General features: G+C 39.0%; 1 protein-coding gene across 8 annotated transcripts in view; it reads left to right on the top strand.

Moving 5' to 3' along the window:
• Positions 1-15193, top strand: part of PBRM1 (polybromo 1) — a 69218-nt gene that overhangs the window by 13400 nt on the left and 40625 nt on the right. For 6 of the 8 annotated variants that reach the window (XM_056336172.1, XM_056336171.1, XM_056336177.1 and 3 more), the window contains 3 exons: positions 864-962; positions 4850-4941; positions 9596-9812. In XM_056336172.1, coding sequence (XP_056192147.1) covers positions 864-962; positions 4850-4941; positions 9596-9812 — 408 coding nt within the window. The remainder of the gene's footprint in view (positions 1-863; positions 963-4849; positions 4942-9595; positions 9813-15193) is intronic. The other 2 variants (XM_056336178.1, XM_056336176.1) reach the window with 1 other exon arrangement.

The following is a 15193-nucleotide window of genomic DNA, read 5'->3' as shown; positions in this document are numbered from 1 at the left end:
CTTTTACCTGCTGTTCTGCATTTCAGTGATTGCTTTTTTTATTGAACCAGTATTCTTTTTTGTTTCTTTTGCTGCATCTGCATCCCAGAATCATTATTTTTTAATTAAATTCCTAACTGCTTAATTGCCTCAAAGAGAGGGGTCTCCTTTACTGTATCGTTGATTTTGGTAAAATACCCCCATAAGTTCATTTAAAGTTAATTTGCTATATTTTTCTTCTAAATTTACATCTGTTTGTCATTGATGATCAGGCTCAAATTCATCATAACGCTACTAACCTAATTTTTGCAGACATGTTGCCTCTGTGTCAAAAATAATGCTTTTCTATTGCAGCTTTCATTGTATCCTTAGTCATACTAAATTGCTCTTTGTTGGTGTGTTTAACTGTCCTCCCTTAAATAAAGTGGCAAAATAAAGTTGCTTAACAATATACATTGTCAAGCAGCTGGACAGTGATTTTGTTAAGTGTTGATAAAACATGATTGAATCTGTATGATTAGCTTTGTTTGGATGCTAAGGTACATTTTGTTGGCTGCTTTCACTGCTGATGTAGGCTGAGCTGTTTACATAGCTATTAATCCTGAATCTAAGTGTTACCTTCCTCTGACTTTATAAACAAAACTGTTATCAATGCTGGGGCACTAAATGTATCTTAGTATTACTTTACTCTTAGCTTTAAAACATGTTATGTCTGTCTCCAAACCTTTTGGCTGATCTATCAAAGTAATTCTGTAAAAAGCTTTGTCTTTGCTGCATCTTTTCTTGGGTCTAAGGTGGACCTCTTTTTTTTTTTTTTTTTTTTTTTTCTTCCCCCCCTTCCCCCTTCCCTTTCCCTTTCCTTGGCTTGTCTCTTCTACCTTAAGGACTCCATCAAATTTGACTGCTTCCAAGCTGACAGGTCCTTCCTCACAGGGTAAAGGCAGTGTTGGTGATGAGAGAAATTCTTCTAACAAATATTATCGGTAAGTAAATTGGACTTGGACAAAAAGCTGGGCCATCATCATATGGAAATACTAATTTTTTCTGGTTTGTTTTGGGATTTTTTGTTTGTTTGTTTTCTTTTTAGTGCTCTTCAGTATTGACTCCAATACTTTTGAGATTCAAATATATTCCAGTCAAATATCTATTATGATGTAATAAGTTACTTGGTTGTAATTACTCTTCCATGTTTGATTTTATATTTAACACTTAAAAACACCTGCCATGAAATACTTTCTATGCAATTATCTCCTTAGAAATGTTCTGAAGAGCAATATGTTAAGCTTCATTACGAAATAAAGCAGGTGAAAAAACCTCATGGAAATGTGTTGTAAACCTAGAAAAAATACATTTGGAGACTAAAAAGAAATAGTAAGTTAGACTAAATAATTAAGAGCTGGATAGTGGAAACCAGTGAAACCAGTAAAAAGAAAGTATTGACTTTGGGATGCATTTATGGCAAAGTTGCTGAGTAGACTGGATTACTGGATGCTGGCTTGTTCTTTCAGTCATCAGCTGAGAATTTTGGTACCTAGCAGAGGTCTCATGCCTACAGTCTCTGGGTTACTGTCTTGAAACAGTGCTGCTCCTTGCTAATTCCCTGTGTGTATACTCTGAAACCATGGTTTAACACAGCAGCTACAACGGTCTTTAAGGGATTGAGCATGTGTATAGAGTTGGTGTCACTTTAAGGTACTGTCCTTGTTTTGGCTGGAATAGAGTTAATTTTCATCCTAGTAGCTGGTGTAGGATGGCATTTTTGATTTAGGAGACAATAATGCTGATAACACACTAAAGTTTTAGATGTTGCTAAGCGGTGCTTACACTAAGTCAAGGACTTGGCTAAGTCAAGGACAAACTGGCCAGAGGGATATTACATACCATATGGTGTCATGCTCGGTGTATAAACCAGGGGGAAAGCTGGCTGGAAGCTGCTGCTCAGAAACTGACTGGGCATCGGTCAGCAGGTCGTGAGCAATTGCATTGTGCATCCCTTGTTTTGCATATTCTAATTCTTTTATAATTTTTCATTATTATTATTATCCCTTCCTTTTCTGTCCTATTAAACTGTCATTATCTCAACCCATGAATTTTACTTTTTTTCCCCAGTTCTTTCCCCCATCCCACTGCAGGGTGGGGGAGTGAGCAAGAAGCTGTGTGGTATTTAGCTGTCTGCTGGGCTGAAGTGCAACAGTTGTTTTTGACACCCAATGTGGAACACAAAGGGTTGCGATAACGATAGGTCTGACCAGAGTGTGTTAAATTTTTTTATAGACATCCATTATATTAGTTTAATAGTCACTGGTCACAGTGTTGATTTGTTTGCTCTCAGAGTTGCGTTCTGTAACACTTTACTTGCTGTATGTGTTCCCTGCTGTGCTGTTTATCACCTCTGGGGACTGGGTTAAGGTTATCATTTTGTTGTACTTCGTAACACAGGCTTATGAAATGATAAAATTACTGGTCAGGAGACCAATCGGGTATTTGTGTTTGGCATTGCCACCATTACCGTACTTTGGAAGCCACCTATTGGAAAATATTAATAATTACACCTTTCACCTCTTCTCAGAGAGCCCACCTGTGGGGGAGATGCCTTCCTCCGTCTTCCCCTTGTCCTCTAGGCTGATTACAATAGCTCTTGAGAATTTTTAATATCCTTGGGATGTTCCAACCAGCATGTTCCTATTGCTGTATCTCCTGAACATGCTTCAGATCTTGTTTAGGGTTAAACAACTATTTAAGAATATCACCCACAGAGCTCCCCTGAGGGCGGATAGTTATGAGTGGCAGGGTGTTGGGTATGGGCAAGTGTCTGGGATGGTGGGCACCTCCAATGTTTTGGAATTTCACCCCTGAACAAGTGCAGAATCCTGAAAAAACAGTAAAATATGTGGAAAAAGCATGCTGTCACCCTGGTAATTCCAGAGAGGCACGAACCACTGCAATGTGCTGGGGTCTGGCCCATGCCTACAGACCCCTGTCTAACACTATTCAGTACCCTCAAGGAGAAGAGAAGGTCTCTGGATCCGATGACAAAACAACAGGCACAACGGTTACTCCAGCCTCTGTGACAGGCACCGCCTCTGTGACAGGCACCACAGTTATTCCAACCCCTGCGACAGGCACTGCAGCTGAACCGAATAACCAACCCGTACCAGTATCAGTCGCCCCTATACATAAGAAGAAATACTGGAAATAGTCTCATTTAGCAAGGGATGAAGGAGCTTCTTCTAAGAGGGAGCAGGAAGAAGAAGCGGATGAGGCAGACTACTCCAAAGCAGGGCCATTGTGAGAACAGGAGGAGTAAGAGAGGTGTTTGCTGACCGGGGAGAAGGAAGAGCAAGAACTCTTAATCAAGGTGGTATGCACCTGGTCCCTATCCCTTAGTAAGCTGCAAGATACGTGAGAATATTTCAGCCATCATCCAGGTGAGCAGTGTCACTTGACTGCTCTGATGTAGCGATAATGGGGCCAGTAGCCTGCAATTTGAGGATAAGGAGATCAAACAGCTGGGATCACTTTCTAGGGAAGGGGGCATTAACAAAGCAATTGGAAAAGGGATAGGAGCCCTCTGCCTCTGGAGGTGACTCCTGTCAGGCGTGAAGGAAAGGTATCCCCTCAAGGAAGATGCTACATGTCACCCAGACAAGTGGACCACCATGGAGAGAGGTATTCAGTACCTGAGGGAATTAGCCATGCTGGAAGTGATTTATGATGACGTGGACAACAAACAGTTACGCAGAGACCTAGATGAAGTCAGGTGCATGTGACCCCTGTGGCGGAAGTTTGTATGGAGTGCCCCATCGTATGCCAACTCATTGCTAGTAATGGCCTGGAAAGACTGAGAGGGACAAATGGTGGATGAATTGGCTGGCCAACTCTGGCAACATGAAGAACGTCTCTCTTCCTCCCTCACCTCAGCTGTGGAGAAACTGGTCCAGCCAAAGAGGGTAGATCCTGCTCCCCATATGTACAGACCAGTTATCTCAGCTATTAGTAAATGTTCCTCTGCTCAAAAGTGAGGTTATAGTGGGTACACATCATGGGCCACCCTGTGGTTTTACCTGTGTGACCAATGGACAGGACATGAAGAGGAATGGAAAATCTACCTTAACCCTAGAGGCACAGGTACGTGAGTTGCAAGGAAAAACAATTGCAAAAGGAGGTTCCTCCAGGAAAATTGCTGCCCCAAGTCTCGGGTGGGCATTTCTCCAGATGGAGTGGAAGGGCTGATCTTACTCTTGATCTTGATGAAGGGACTTCTGATTTGTATTTGTAGGAAGTGAGTAGTGAATCCTATGACCAGGACTAGATGGAGGGGCCCTGCCTCCAGCCGTGTGGAGGAGAGGGACAACTGGGTTTACTGGACTGTCCCAACAGCAAACTGTTTTGGAGTGCTGAAAATGCCTAAGGTGGGCATGGTGGAGTGTGAGAGGATAGCCTATACAGCTTATGGTGTTCTGAATTTCTTCATGTAGACAAATCCCTATACAACAGGATCAAGTAACAAAGTTACTAATTGAGGGAGACTTGTTATCATCCCACTTCTGCCCCAATAATTTAAATACTCAAGTATTCAAAATAGGACAGAAGATAGCTAGCTGGAGCTCTGGCTCTCTAATTGTGTCCGGTTTTTCAGTTTGATGGACTGCCGCTTAAAATAGAGGCAGACTTATGGTTCGTTAACAGTTTCTCTTGTTAAGGGCTCTGGTCTTCTCTTGCATAGTCATGTCTGTGTTCCTGATAATGTAGGCAAGCGTTGGGAGCTTCACTTGTTTACTTACACACCCTGGGTGACTGTTAATGGTTAACATGATAACCCTTTTCTTTTTTTTCTTAATTTTGCAAATTTTTTTTTTCTCTTTTATAGTAACAAAAGATCAGCCCAAGGTGATCGTTTGTCAGCAATAACCATGGCGTTGCAATATGGATCAGAAAGTGATGAGGATGCAGCTTTGGCTGGTAGGAACTGAAATGCAGTTTCTCGATATATTTTCTTTAATTAAAATGTTTGGAATAAGAAAAACTGTAGAGCTCCTTTAAAATTATTTCAAAATATAATTTCAAATTTATATACTATATTAAATATGTAAAAATATAAACATATATTAAATAAAATTTCTGAAAAGTATCTAAAAATATTTTGCAGTGTTTCCAGACTCAGCATGTTATTCTATTAAATCCAATCCTTGTTTCCTCAAAGTACAAGTTTGTAAATGTACTGCTGGTAAGATAGGGTAGGCCAAACCTGCTTGCACATTTTGAATTCAGTGTGTGTGTTTCCAAGTATACTTATTCAAGCTTTAGGAAACTAGCTTATTTTCATTCCTTCTAATGCGAAACCGAAGACGAGACACTGGAGAAGACATTGGGTGCTCCTTGCAGTAAAAGAGATTTACAGTGCTGCAGCTGTCTGACAGAAATCTTGCTCATACTGGCTTGTTCTCTCTTGCTCTCTTGTGTCATTGGGTCTTCTAAGTACCGGTCAGGTTTTAATTTTTTAAGGTGAAGATAATCTATATGAGGTATAAGGAAAGATAAATATTAGAACTTAATTTAGAAATACTTGGTCTAGACTAGCAATCCTGAAATCTTGCATGAAAGTTTATGTTAAAACAGAAGCACAGAAAAAGGCATGCCTTTGTACAGCATCCTTAGTTTCATAATAAGCATGCTTTAGCGTTGTACTGTAAACATATATGCCATAATATATGCACTATATCAGATATTTCTGTATCAGTCATAAATTGTTGTAAGTTGTCTTTTAAGTTAGCCTGTCTTGATAGTTACATTCTCAGTAACTTCCTTGCATTCATCTCAGAGCAGTTTCTGAAATGTTTTTGTACGTATACCCTTGTTTTATTTTTTTGTTCATGCTATTCCTGCATTGATGTGAAAGGATGCATCTCTTCAATGTATATTCTTTTTGGCATTTCTTTCACACTTGGTAGTTGAATTGTACTGAGCACTGTTTTCCAGTGGATGGATATGCTGTAGAATTTTTGGGATCGCTTTAGATTTTGCTGGAAGCAGAAGCATTTTTATTCCTGGTTAGCCCAGAGTTCAGTTACTGATGCAGAGCAGCTGCTTTCTGGGAGTTGAGGAGTATTTATTAGCTTGGTTCAGCATGATCATTAGCTGCTGTTTTTGCAAATTGTAATTCTGTAAAAACACATAGCTTTTTATGTCTTTATGTGATTTAAATTCTTGAAGTGATTTAAGCACTTTCAGGTGCCACCTTTACTATAGACATCACTGTCATTTTCATGGTGCCTTTCATATGCATCTGAGCTTTTTGCCTTGCTGCTGCTGAAGCTCTCCTATCTTTATTGCCTTCGCCTAAGAGGCAATGTCAATTTTTTTGGCAAACCTTTGTCACCCTCAAGATTTTCTGTCCTTCCAGCATACTGCTTGGACATCCTTATGCTTTCAGTCTCTGGATGAAAATGATGTTTATTTAAACGAAGTAGTCTTTTTATTAGTTGCTCTGGTACCCCGTCTTTTTTCCTTCCTCTAATGCTTGTTAAAATAAATGAGAAGTAGGCTGCATGACTGAACATTAAGAGGACTTTCTTCTTGATGCAGAGAACTAAATCTGTATGAGCTTCTTTGCTTAGGCAGCTGCTACAGTCAATGAACACTATTTGTTTCGAACTTGGAGTTTATCCTCACAGTTTCAGGGGAGGTCATGGTGTGATGGAGCTTGTAGATTTCTAGGTCAAATGTACTAGAACATAAGCAGCTTCTGCAGCTGACTTGCTCTTCATTGTAAGTCTCTAAAGGCAGGCATAGATGGTCATTATGTATTGCTTATAAAGAAGTATTTCATTTTGTCAACAAAGCTATTTTAGTTATGATTATTTCATTTAGAGATGTCCTAAGACTGGATGCTGCTTTTGGTTTTACTAATGTCTTCAGTTAGACTTTGAGCATTCATTGTTGTCTAGGTGCTTTGGGACCACAAAGGAGTCCGTATTTAAAGCAATTCACTTACTGAGTAAAGACTAATTTTCTTTCATATACATTGAAATACTTCCCTCTCTCCCTGCTCCTTTTCTGCCTCATCATTGAGTAAGAGTATGTGTATATGATACATACATTTATATCTGATAATAAAGCTCAGTTCTAGTTGTAAATTAGATGGCTTCCTTCATTAGGAAACAGTCACTGTGGCATGGGATGGACAGCAGGAAATACATTTTTGGGGGGACTGCTGAATGATGTTTATTTTGTGGTTATGGCTTACTGTGGGTGGTTTTGTTTTTCTTTCTGTATCTGCTAGCTGTAGTTGTGGTAACAGTTGAATGAAAGGGGAATAACTGACTCTTACTCTGCACAGCCAGCATGGGCTTGGTGGGGATCTGGGACCTGGTGCTACTGCACATTAAAAAAATCTACAGTCTTATATTAGATTGTTTGTTCCATAGCAAAATATGGACTTTTGTGTCTTCTGATCTGAATAATACATTCTCTTTCAGTTCTTAAGGTAACAGGTTGCATACTAGAACGCTATCATTGTCTGAATAAGTGAGAATATATAATGTTTGACACATCACTTTTAAAGAATATAGACATCATAATGAAAACATTTATAGTTTTATTACAGTGTTATGTAAACACTTCCCTTTTAGTGCCTCTTTAATTTACTTAGGTTTTTATTTTAGGGAACACCTTGTGTTCTACTTTTAATACACAGGACATATGTTTCATATTTAGGGTCTTGAACTGCTCTGTTGCTGGCTGCCATGTGTCTGAGAACAGCGATATTCTTGACTAGTGTCTTATTTTTTCTCTTTCATAAAAACAAATGATTCTGCTTTTTCTATTCTGTTTCTTAACATTTTGATGGAGCACTTGGAACTGAACTGTTTGAGTAAACAAAACCAAAGACAGTAGTATTTTGCTACATAATCTTATTTTGGAAACTTGCTTTACCTGATAGCGTTCTCTTAGCTGTTAGCATTTATCTCCATGTTCACGTTGATATGTTAGGTACAGGAAAACGTAGGGCTACCTCCCATCTTGTTTCTGCCTGAGTTGTTCTGTCCAGCTCCTGCTTTGCTGGCTACTGTGTAGTAGACGCTAGGGCAATAAGTGATGCTGATTGGCATGCAAATACATAATTGGGATAATTTTGAGTGTCTTCCCTGAATCAGTAACAAGTGTCTGTTATGTGTTTGCACATCTACTGAGGTCTGCTTGGTTTAGCTTTCATCTAACTTGTCTGGTAGGTCCCACACATCATACAGTCTCATAGAGCTGCAGTGTCAGACTGCAGAGGGAAAATGATAGTACTATGTTATTATGCAGTCAGAGTGTCCCCTAGCTTTGTTGGCATTTCAATATGTCTTTACTGAACTTGGATAGAAAGCTTGAAACTTGGCCAGCCTCCACTGAGCAATAATGAAAATGCCAGCTGGAAACTTGGCGTGAGTGTTGGAGAGCTGTCTTTTGTGCAGCTGAATTACCCAGTGTGTCATCTGCCAAGCTTTCCTTCAAACTTTACCTCATAAGAGGGGTAAAGAGTGAATAATATAACTCTAGTTTGCTAGTATGTGCAAAACCACATAGACGTTATGCCTGTCTGCAAGGTACAAATTACATCATTTGTATCACTGAGAAGCATGGAAGGCCATTTATTGCTTCCCATCCTGTTTTTCCACTACCAGTGTTTTTTTTTTAATTCTTGTTGTGTTTCTGTTGCTTATGTATTGTTTCTCCTAATTCTATTTGCAGTAAGTGTTAGTTCTTCATAGTGTTTCTTTCATTCGTCCTAATCCTGAAGCATAATATATGCTTTGTGTAGGTGACTAGGAAAGTTTGCTATAAAATTTCTAAGTATTTTATTATGAAATGATTATCCTACTTATATAATAATTCTAAAATATTTATTTCTCCTTCATTTTGCTGCATATGAGAGGCACACATTCAGACTTTAGTGTCGGGTTTTTTTCTGCTAAACTTCACAATTTTTGAATTGAGCTGTGATTAATACGGTTGAAAGGATTACAGAAGTTTTGAAGTCACCTTTTTGATATCTATGCAAAAAATCATTTTTAATTTGGCCATTTTGCTTAACAGGCTAGGCATCTTTGAAAATTCCAGACATAGTTTATCAATTTGTACTCTTGTAGTGAGCTCTTGTCAGGTAGCAGAATGGCAGTAGTTCAATATACAAGTGTATTTGGTGCAAATACTGGTATGGTTTGATGGGTAAATAAGGACACAGCTGTTGTGTAGGTAGTGTGTGGTTAAATAAGCCTGTTATGTAGTCTCAGATATGAACACTTGTCAGCATTTGTAGGTAGGTAGCAAGGGTGCATTACCAGTGACAGAACTGATCTCATCTGATAAGAGAGGTTGCAATACCTAGATAAAGTGCTTTTTTTGGTCAGCTTGAGGCTTGTAAGATGTATTTGTGATGTCCTTTTCTGAGGTACGAATCTGACTGGCAGAGAGTGGCTGAATACCCTGGAGCGAGGGACTGCCTTTTCTGGTTTAGATCTTTATCCATGTGAAAAGTCACCACACCACACAGACAGACAGACAGACAGACAGACAGACTGACTCAGATTTGTCCTGCTGAGTTTTCCATTTATCTTTTCTCTCTGTGCAGCTGCTGCTCGTTATGAAGAGGGAGAATCTGAAGCTGAGAGCATTACTTCATTCATGGACACTTCTAATCCGCTTTATCAGCTTTATGACACAGTTAGAAGTTGCCGAAATAATCAGGGCCAGCTCATATCTGAACCCTTTTTCCACTTGCCCTCCAAGAAGAAATATCCTGATTATTATCAGCAAATTAAAGCACCTATTTCATTGCAGCAGATCAGGTAAGAAAACAATGCAAACTACATCTGGTGGGAAACTATCCAACTATTTCTTTTTATTTCTCAATCCTATCTTGTGGTCAAGTTGTCAATACCTAATGGAGTGTATGCCATCTTCTACATTTGGTTGTTTCTTGTTTCAAGTCAATTTGCATCAGTCTTCCAATCATTTTTTATAGCTGGCTGCTGTTTGGTTTATTTCCCGTGGAGTTTCATTTGTAACGTGCCTGAAGAGTTGCCATATCAATAAATCTGAAGGCTAGGTGGGCATTAGAGATGAAAGTTTCTGCAGAATCCCCCATTATTCTCCTCCCTTGACCCAGATGGATTGGTTACCTCTTTACTGCCATGTTTTTTAAATTAATAGTCTTCAGCAATGTGAACTTTAGAAAGATAGTTGCCATTACATTCCTTTTGTCTAGGTCACAATGTAACTGTGGAGAATAATTGTGTTGGTTCGTGATGTAGCTAGTCTGGACTGAAGTAAGCACTACACCGTTTACAAATCTGAGCCATGAAAGGTTCATCAACTGCTAGCGCGCAGTTGTCAGATTAACCTGAGTGAAAAGAAGTGAGCAATATTTTTTCTCTAGTGGTCCAAGATAAGCTAATATGAGGAACATGTGTCAGGGTCCTGAGTGCATTAACAGACCTTAATGGCACGGGCTAGCCTTGGGTGGCCCTGGCCTCCCTGCCCAGTGGCCACTGGGGCTCCTGTCCCTGCCTGAGCCACACTGTGGGAGTTCTGGTCCTCCAGCTTTAGTGAGTGAGGACTAGACTCTAACACTGTTCATGGGTTTGTAATCCACTCTAATACAGAGGTCTGTAGATTTTAGTTATACCATAACATGATCTGCCAGACTTGGGATAGTTGTTGAGTAAGCAGTGTCTTTGTTAAATCATAAGTAACAGAAAGTGACAAAGCTGCTTTGTTGTTGGTTTGGTTTTTTTTAATCTGTTTTTGTTTTAACCTGTCAGAGGGTGTTTTGCATGTGCTGGAGAACAAGTATGGAGCTGCCACACTGATTATCTATCCATCAGTGACTTTAAAGCATTTTTTCTTGTCTTAGTACTGAGCTGTTGGCTCAGCAAAGTGTCTTGCCTTGTTTTGAACAAAGCACAAAATGGACTTGATGGAGGGCGGGGGGGGGCAAAGGTGAAACTGAGAAAAATTATTGACAGTTGTCAGGAAGCTTTTTGTCTGAATATACCAAAGAGTACCAGCACAAATTATGTATAAACAGATTTAATTGAGAGAGACTTTCCATTAAAAATATACTTGATATCAGTTATAGGACAAATAATTTGCCATAGAGAGGCTGCTGCACTTCTGTTCTCCTTACAGTGCAGGCAGGTTGCATTGGCTGTGTGAGCAGTACAGAAATTCCATGCAAATGTATGAAGAACTATAGACAAAAAAAGACTTCTCTTATTGCCTGATAGCTTAGAAAATAAAAAGGGACAGTCAGTCTTGTAGCTCACAAGTTAAGAGTACAGTATTTATAATAGTGCAACTTCTAGCAAATTATGAAATTCAGCAGTTCTTTAAGTTACTACATAATCTTCACTTCTTACTATACCTACAAAGCCTTGAAGTTGTGCATATGTGTACTTAAATGATGTGCTTTAGGGAAAATAGAAGCTAGCATGGTTTTATTGATACTGCAAATAGGTCTTCTGGTATTCAAAACTGCCACTTATTAGGGGTGGAGGTTTTTTGTGTTTGGTGTTTTTTTTTTTTATTGGTGGTGCAGTTTTTTGTGTTTTGCAGGTTTTGGTTCTTTTCGAGATGTACATTCAAAGAGCATATCTTCTGTTCACAGATGGGGACAGAAAAGTTAATTGTCCTAGTGAAAAGTTGAAGATGGTGGAATAAAGCCTGGCATTCCTGTCTCATATCTGTGTTGCTTTGGTGTCTGGCTACCTAGGCTATCCTGCCGGAGTGAACTGTGAAATATGTGGCTGTTGCAAATTTTACAGCTAGTCGTAGATTTCAGGAGGTTTTGTGTGTTAAATACAGGAAAACCCTTACAAAATAATATATTATCTCTGGAGGGAGAGTATGGGTGTGTTTTGTTCTAATTAGATGTACATTATACCTATCTCAGCCTCTCAGTCACTTTATGAGCGTTATGAACCTCAGTCATTTCAGCTGAGTGCTGATCCCAAGCTGATCCTGGATGTGGGAGGTAATCCTGCTGAAGGTTTTAGTTTTCTGCGACTTTCCTCCTGACTTGCTCTTTACAGAATCACAGAATAGCTGAGGTTGGAAGGGACACTATCCAGTCCAACCCCTGGCTATGGCAGGGTCACCTAGAGCCAGTTGTCCAGGTTCTGATTATCTCCACAGACAGAGACTCCACAACTTCCCTGAGCAACCAGTGCCAATGTTTGACCATCCTCACAATTAAAAAAAAAAAAAAAAAAAAAGGTTTGGGTTTTTTTTCTTGTGTTCAGATGAAATTTCATGTGTTTCAGTTTGTTCTTGTCACCTCTTGCCCTGTCAGCAGGCACAGCTAGAGGAGCCTGGCTACTTTTTCATTCCCTCCCGTTAGGTGTTCATACACACACTGAGACTCTCCTGCCTCAAACAGGACAAAACTCAGAGCTGTAGAACAAGAACATCCTATTTTAAAAAGAAAGGTATGACCATGTGAAGGCTGTGACTTTCAGCTGTGCTAAAAGTGCGTGTGGTGTGGAGGTTAGTTTGCAAGGTTAACGTTGCTGGTGAAGAGTCTTTCTGTAATTATAAATTACTGGAGTAGCTGGGAACTAATGCGGGAGAATGTGCTCAGTTACCTGCTACATAAGCGCTAGATCCTGGCACGCTTACAAGAACCGTGTTCCTTATAAAATTTTACAGCGTTAGTATGATCCCTGAGGCAAGTGGGTCAGGCTTTTCTACACCAGAGGAGGGAAGTGGTCCAGGGAATTGCCAGGCAGCAGTTCTCTCCTAAAGCACATCTGAGAGAGTGGTGTGGGTGTACAGGCACTGAAACTGGTATCTTCATTGGCACGTTTCTGTGTCTTGCACTCCAGAAAGCTGGGGTTATAGTTGAATTGTAAAACAGTGCGTGGATCTAGTGTAAAACGCAGGGGGGGTTGTGTGATGTCTACTTATTTGAGGATTTGAAATGCATTTTTCTTAGAAATGTGCATTCTTTTGGAGAATGGTCTGTGACACAGGAACCTAAACATTACAGTTCACTGCACTGGGATGTGTTGAGGTTCTCCTGAAACTGTGAGATTTGTCGTGGCTCTTTTTGCCTTTGGATCAAATATTAATTATTTGAGTTGACTAATAAATATTGAATAATTAAATACATTTAAGTAAATATGATCATCAATTCAGTATCAGTATATATCAAGCCTATTTTGCCACATAATTTAACCAGTTCTAATAATATGATGAATAAAGGAGTGGAACTTAGCAGTCTCATTACTTCAAGGTGTCTGGATTAAAGCCTGAATGGTTTGTAGAGAATTTTTTTCTTGTTTTCTCTTTTAATAACAGAGCTTAAGCCCATCACAAAATAAGTTCTAAAGTTAAAGAAAAATAACATTTACATTAACATTTTATTGTTACAGTGACTTTGGAAAAATGATATGACACTGTGTTTCAGGTTGCTTGATTTATGAATGTGCCAATAGGGAAAATACTTGCTACAGAGAAAATGTCTCTGTAATATTTAGAATGCCTTGTAAATTTTCACTTCATGTGAGATTTGGCATTTCTTTCATTCCTTTTTGCAGTTAAAATAATTTAATATTTGCTGAATGTTGTACATTTTTTTTTTAAATCTTCTGTCTGTATAATTTTCCTACCTTAGCAAGTACTGTCAGTGCATATTGTATGTAAGGCCTGTATAAAATCACAGTCCAAGTGAACAAGTTTGCTGATGTATTGTGTAAGATGACCCTCAATAGGGCACTTGTCAAATGCCTTTCCTGATCACGTGCATTCTTTGTTACTGTTCTGGGTTTTTTTCCCTTAAGGAGGCAGGACTAGCACTACGTAATTTCTGAATGAAAGGAAAGAAGTTACATGGAACTGGTTTTAGCCCTGTGTTTGAATTTCTTTCTAGGAATTTTTTTAGGCATACTATGTGTCTAATAAGATGGATCTTTTGATTATATGGTGAGAATATCTTGCTTGTCTTCAGTTCTTTCAGATATTTCACCTGGAAGGGCTGACGAGTTTCCAGCAGACCTTTTAGGGAGTTCAATGCCAGCTTACTGTATGTTTTTTTAATTAGTATTCTAATTTTGACCAAATTAACTGTCATGCCAGTGTTAGTTTGGGCTTAGTGGCCTTCTGAAACTGTAGCTTACCTTTTTAAACTATTTTTTTTCCCTCATTTTGCAAAGGTCATTATGTTTCAAAGGATATTCTTCCAAGCTGTACTCATGCTTTTAGGTACAAGTCTATCACTCAGTCATTACACAGAAATCTTTCTTAGTTTCTAGCGTGTAAGTTTAGTTTGTATTATATTGGCACTGGCTTTCTGTTGAGCCGTGGATTTTCTTTGTTTTAACCTTGTTTTGTGGAATAAACTGATGCTTATAAAATTCTTTCAAGATTGGCGAGATGACTTTTTAAAAATGCATTGTGAAGCTGTAACTCTGTAACTCTAAGTAACTCTGTAACTCATACTCTAAATCCAGAAAAGGCACGGTACTTGAGTTCTGCTGAGTTTGGGTATAATTAAGTCTGTTCAAAGTACTTCTGTGAATAGCCTTCTTAATTAATCATCCTATTGTTTGCTGACAGCAAGTGTATTGGAGAGGGTGGTAAAGTAGGAGGTTATTTGCAGACTAGAACAGGATTACTTTTGTGCCAGTACATTTTTTCATTCTTCATATGTGTGGTTGGAAGTTTTCTAGCTTTCCAAACCATATGGGCTAAGTCTGGATTTTTACTTTTGTTGTCAATCTTTTCATGAATACAACTGTGAATGTAGGTTGTTTACTTCAAATCAGATGGCCCGCACCTTGATTGTTTGGTTGTGGATAAATAAATGCTGATAGAAGCAGGATTTTATTTCCTGGTAAGATAATTTGAATGACAGCTCATTCTTATTTTGTAAGACATTTCCTCTTCTTCTTGTCTTCTGGCTCTAGGTTAAGATTTAAAGGACTAAGATATAATTAAGCTGCTTTTTTTCACTTGTTGAGCTACTGTCAGGGCCCTTGCCTTCTCCATCAACTTAAAGATTTTGTTTCTACAGGGCCACGAGAGAGCAGAGAATCAGTCCACGTAGAACGGTATATTTAAGGCTAATGGCAACTTCATATGTTTGTTCTGCTTTTTGGTGCTTCAGGGTTAGGTGACTGCATTGTAATGTGCATAGGTCACTACGTGAATACACACGGATTAAGCTAGT

The sequence above is a fragment of the Falco biarmicus genome, chromosome 4 (assembly GCF_023638135.1).
Source record: "Falco biarmicus isolate bFalBia1 chromosome 4, bFalBia1.pri, whole genome shotgun sequence".
Lineage (NCBI taxonomy): Eukaryota > Metazoa > Chordata > Aves > Falconiformes > Falconidae > Falco > Falco biarmicus.
Note: the sequence above shows the minus strand (reverse complement) of the source record. Positions and strands in the feature narration are given on the sequence as shown.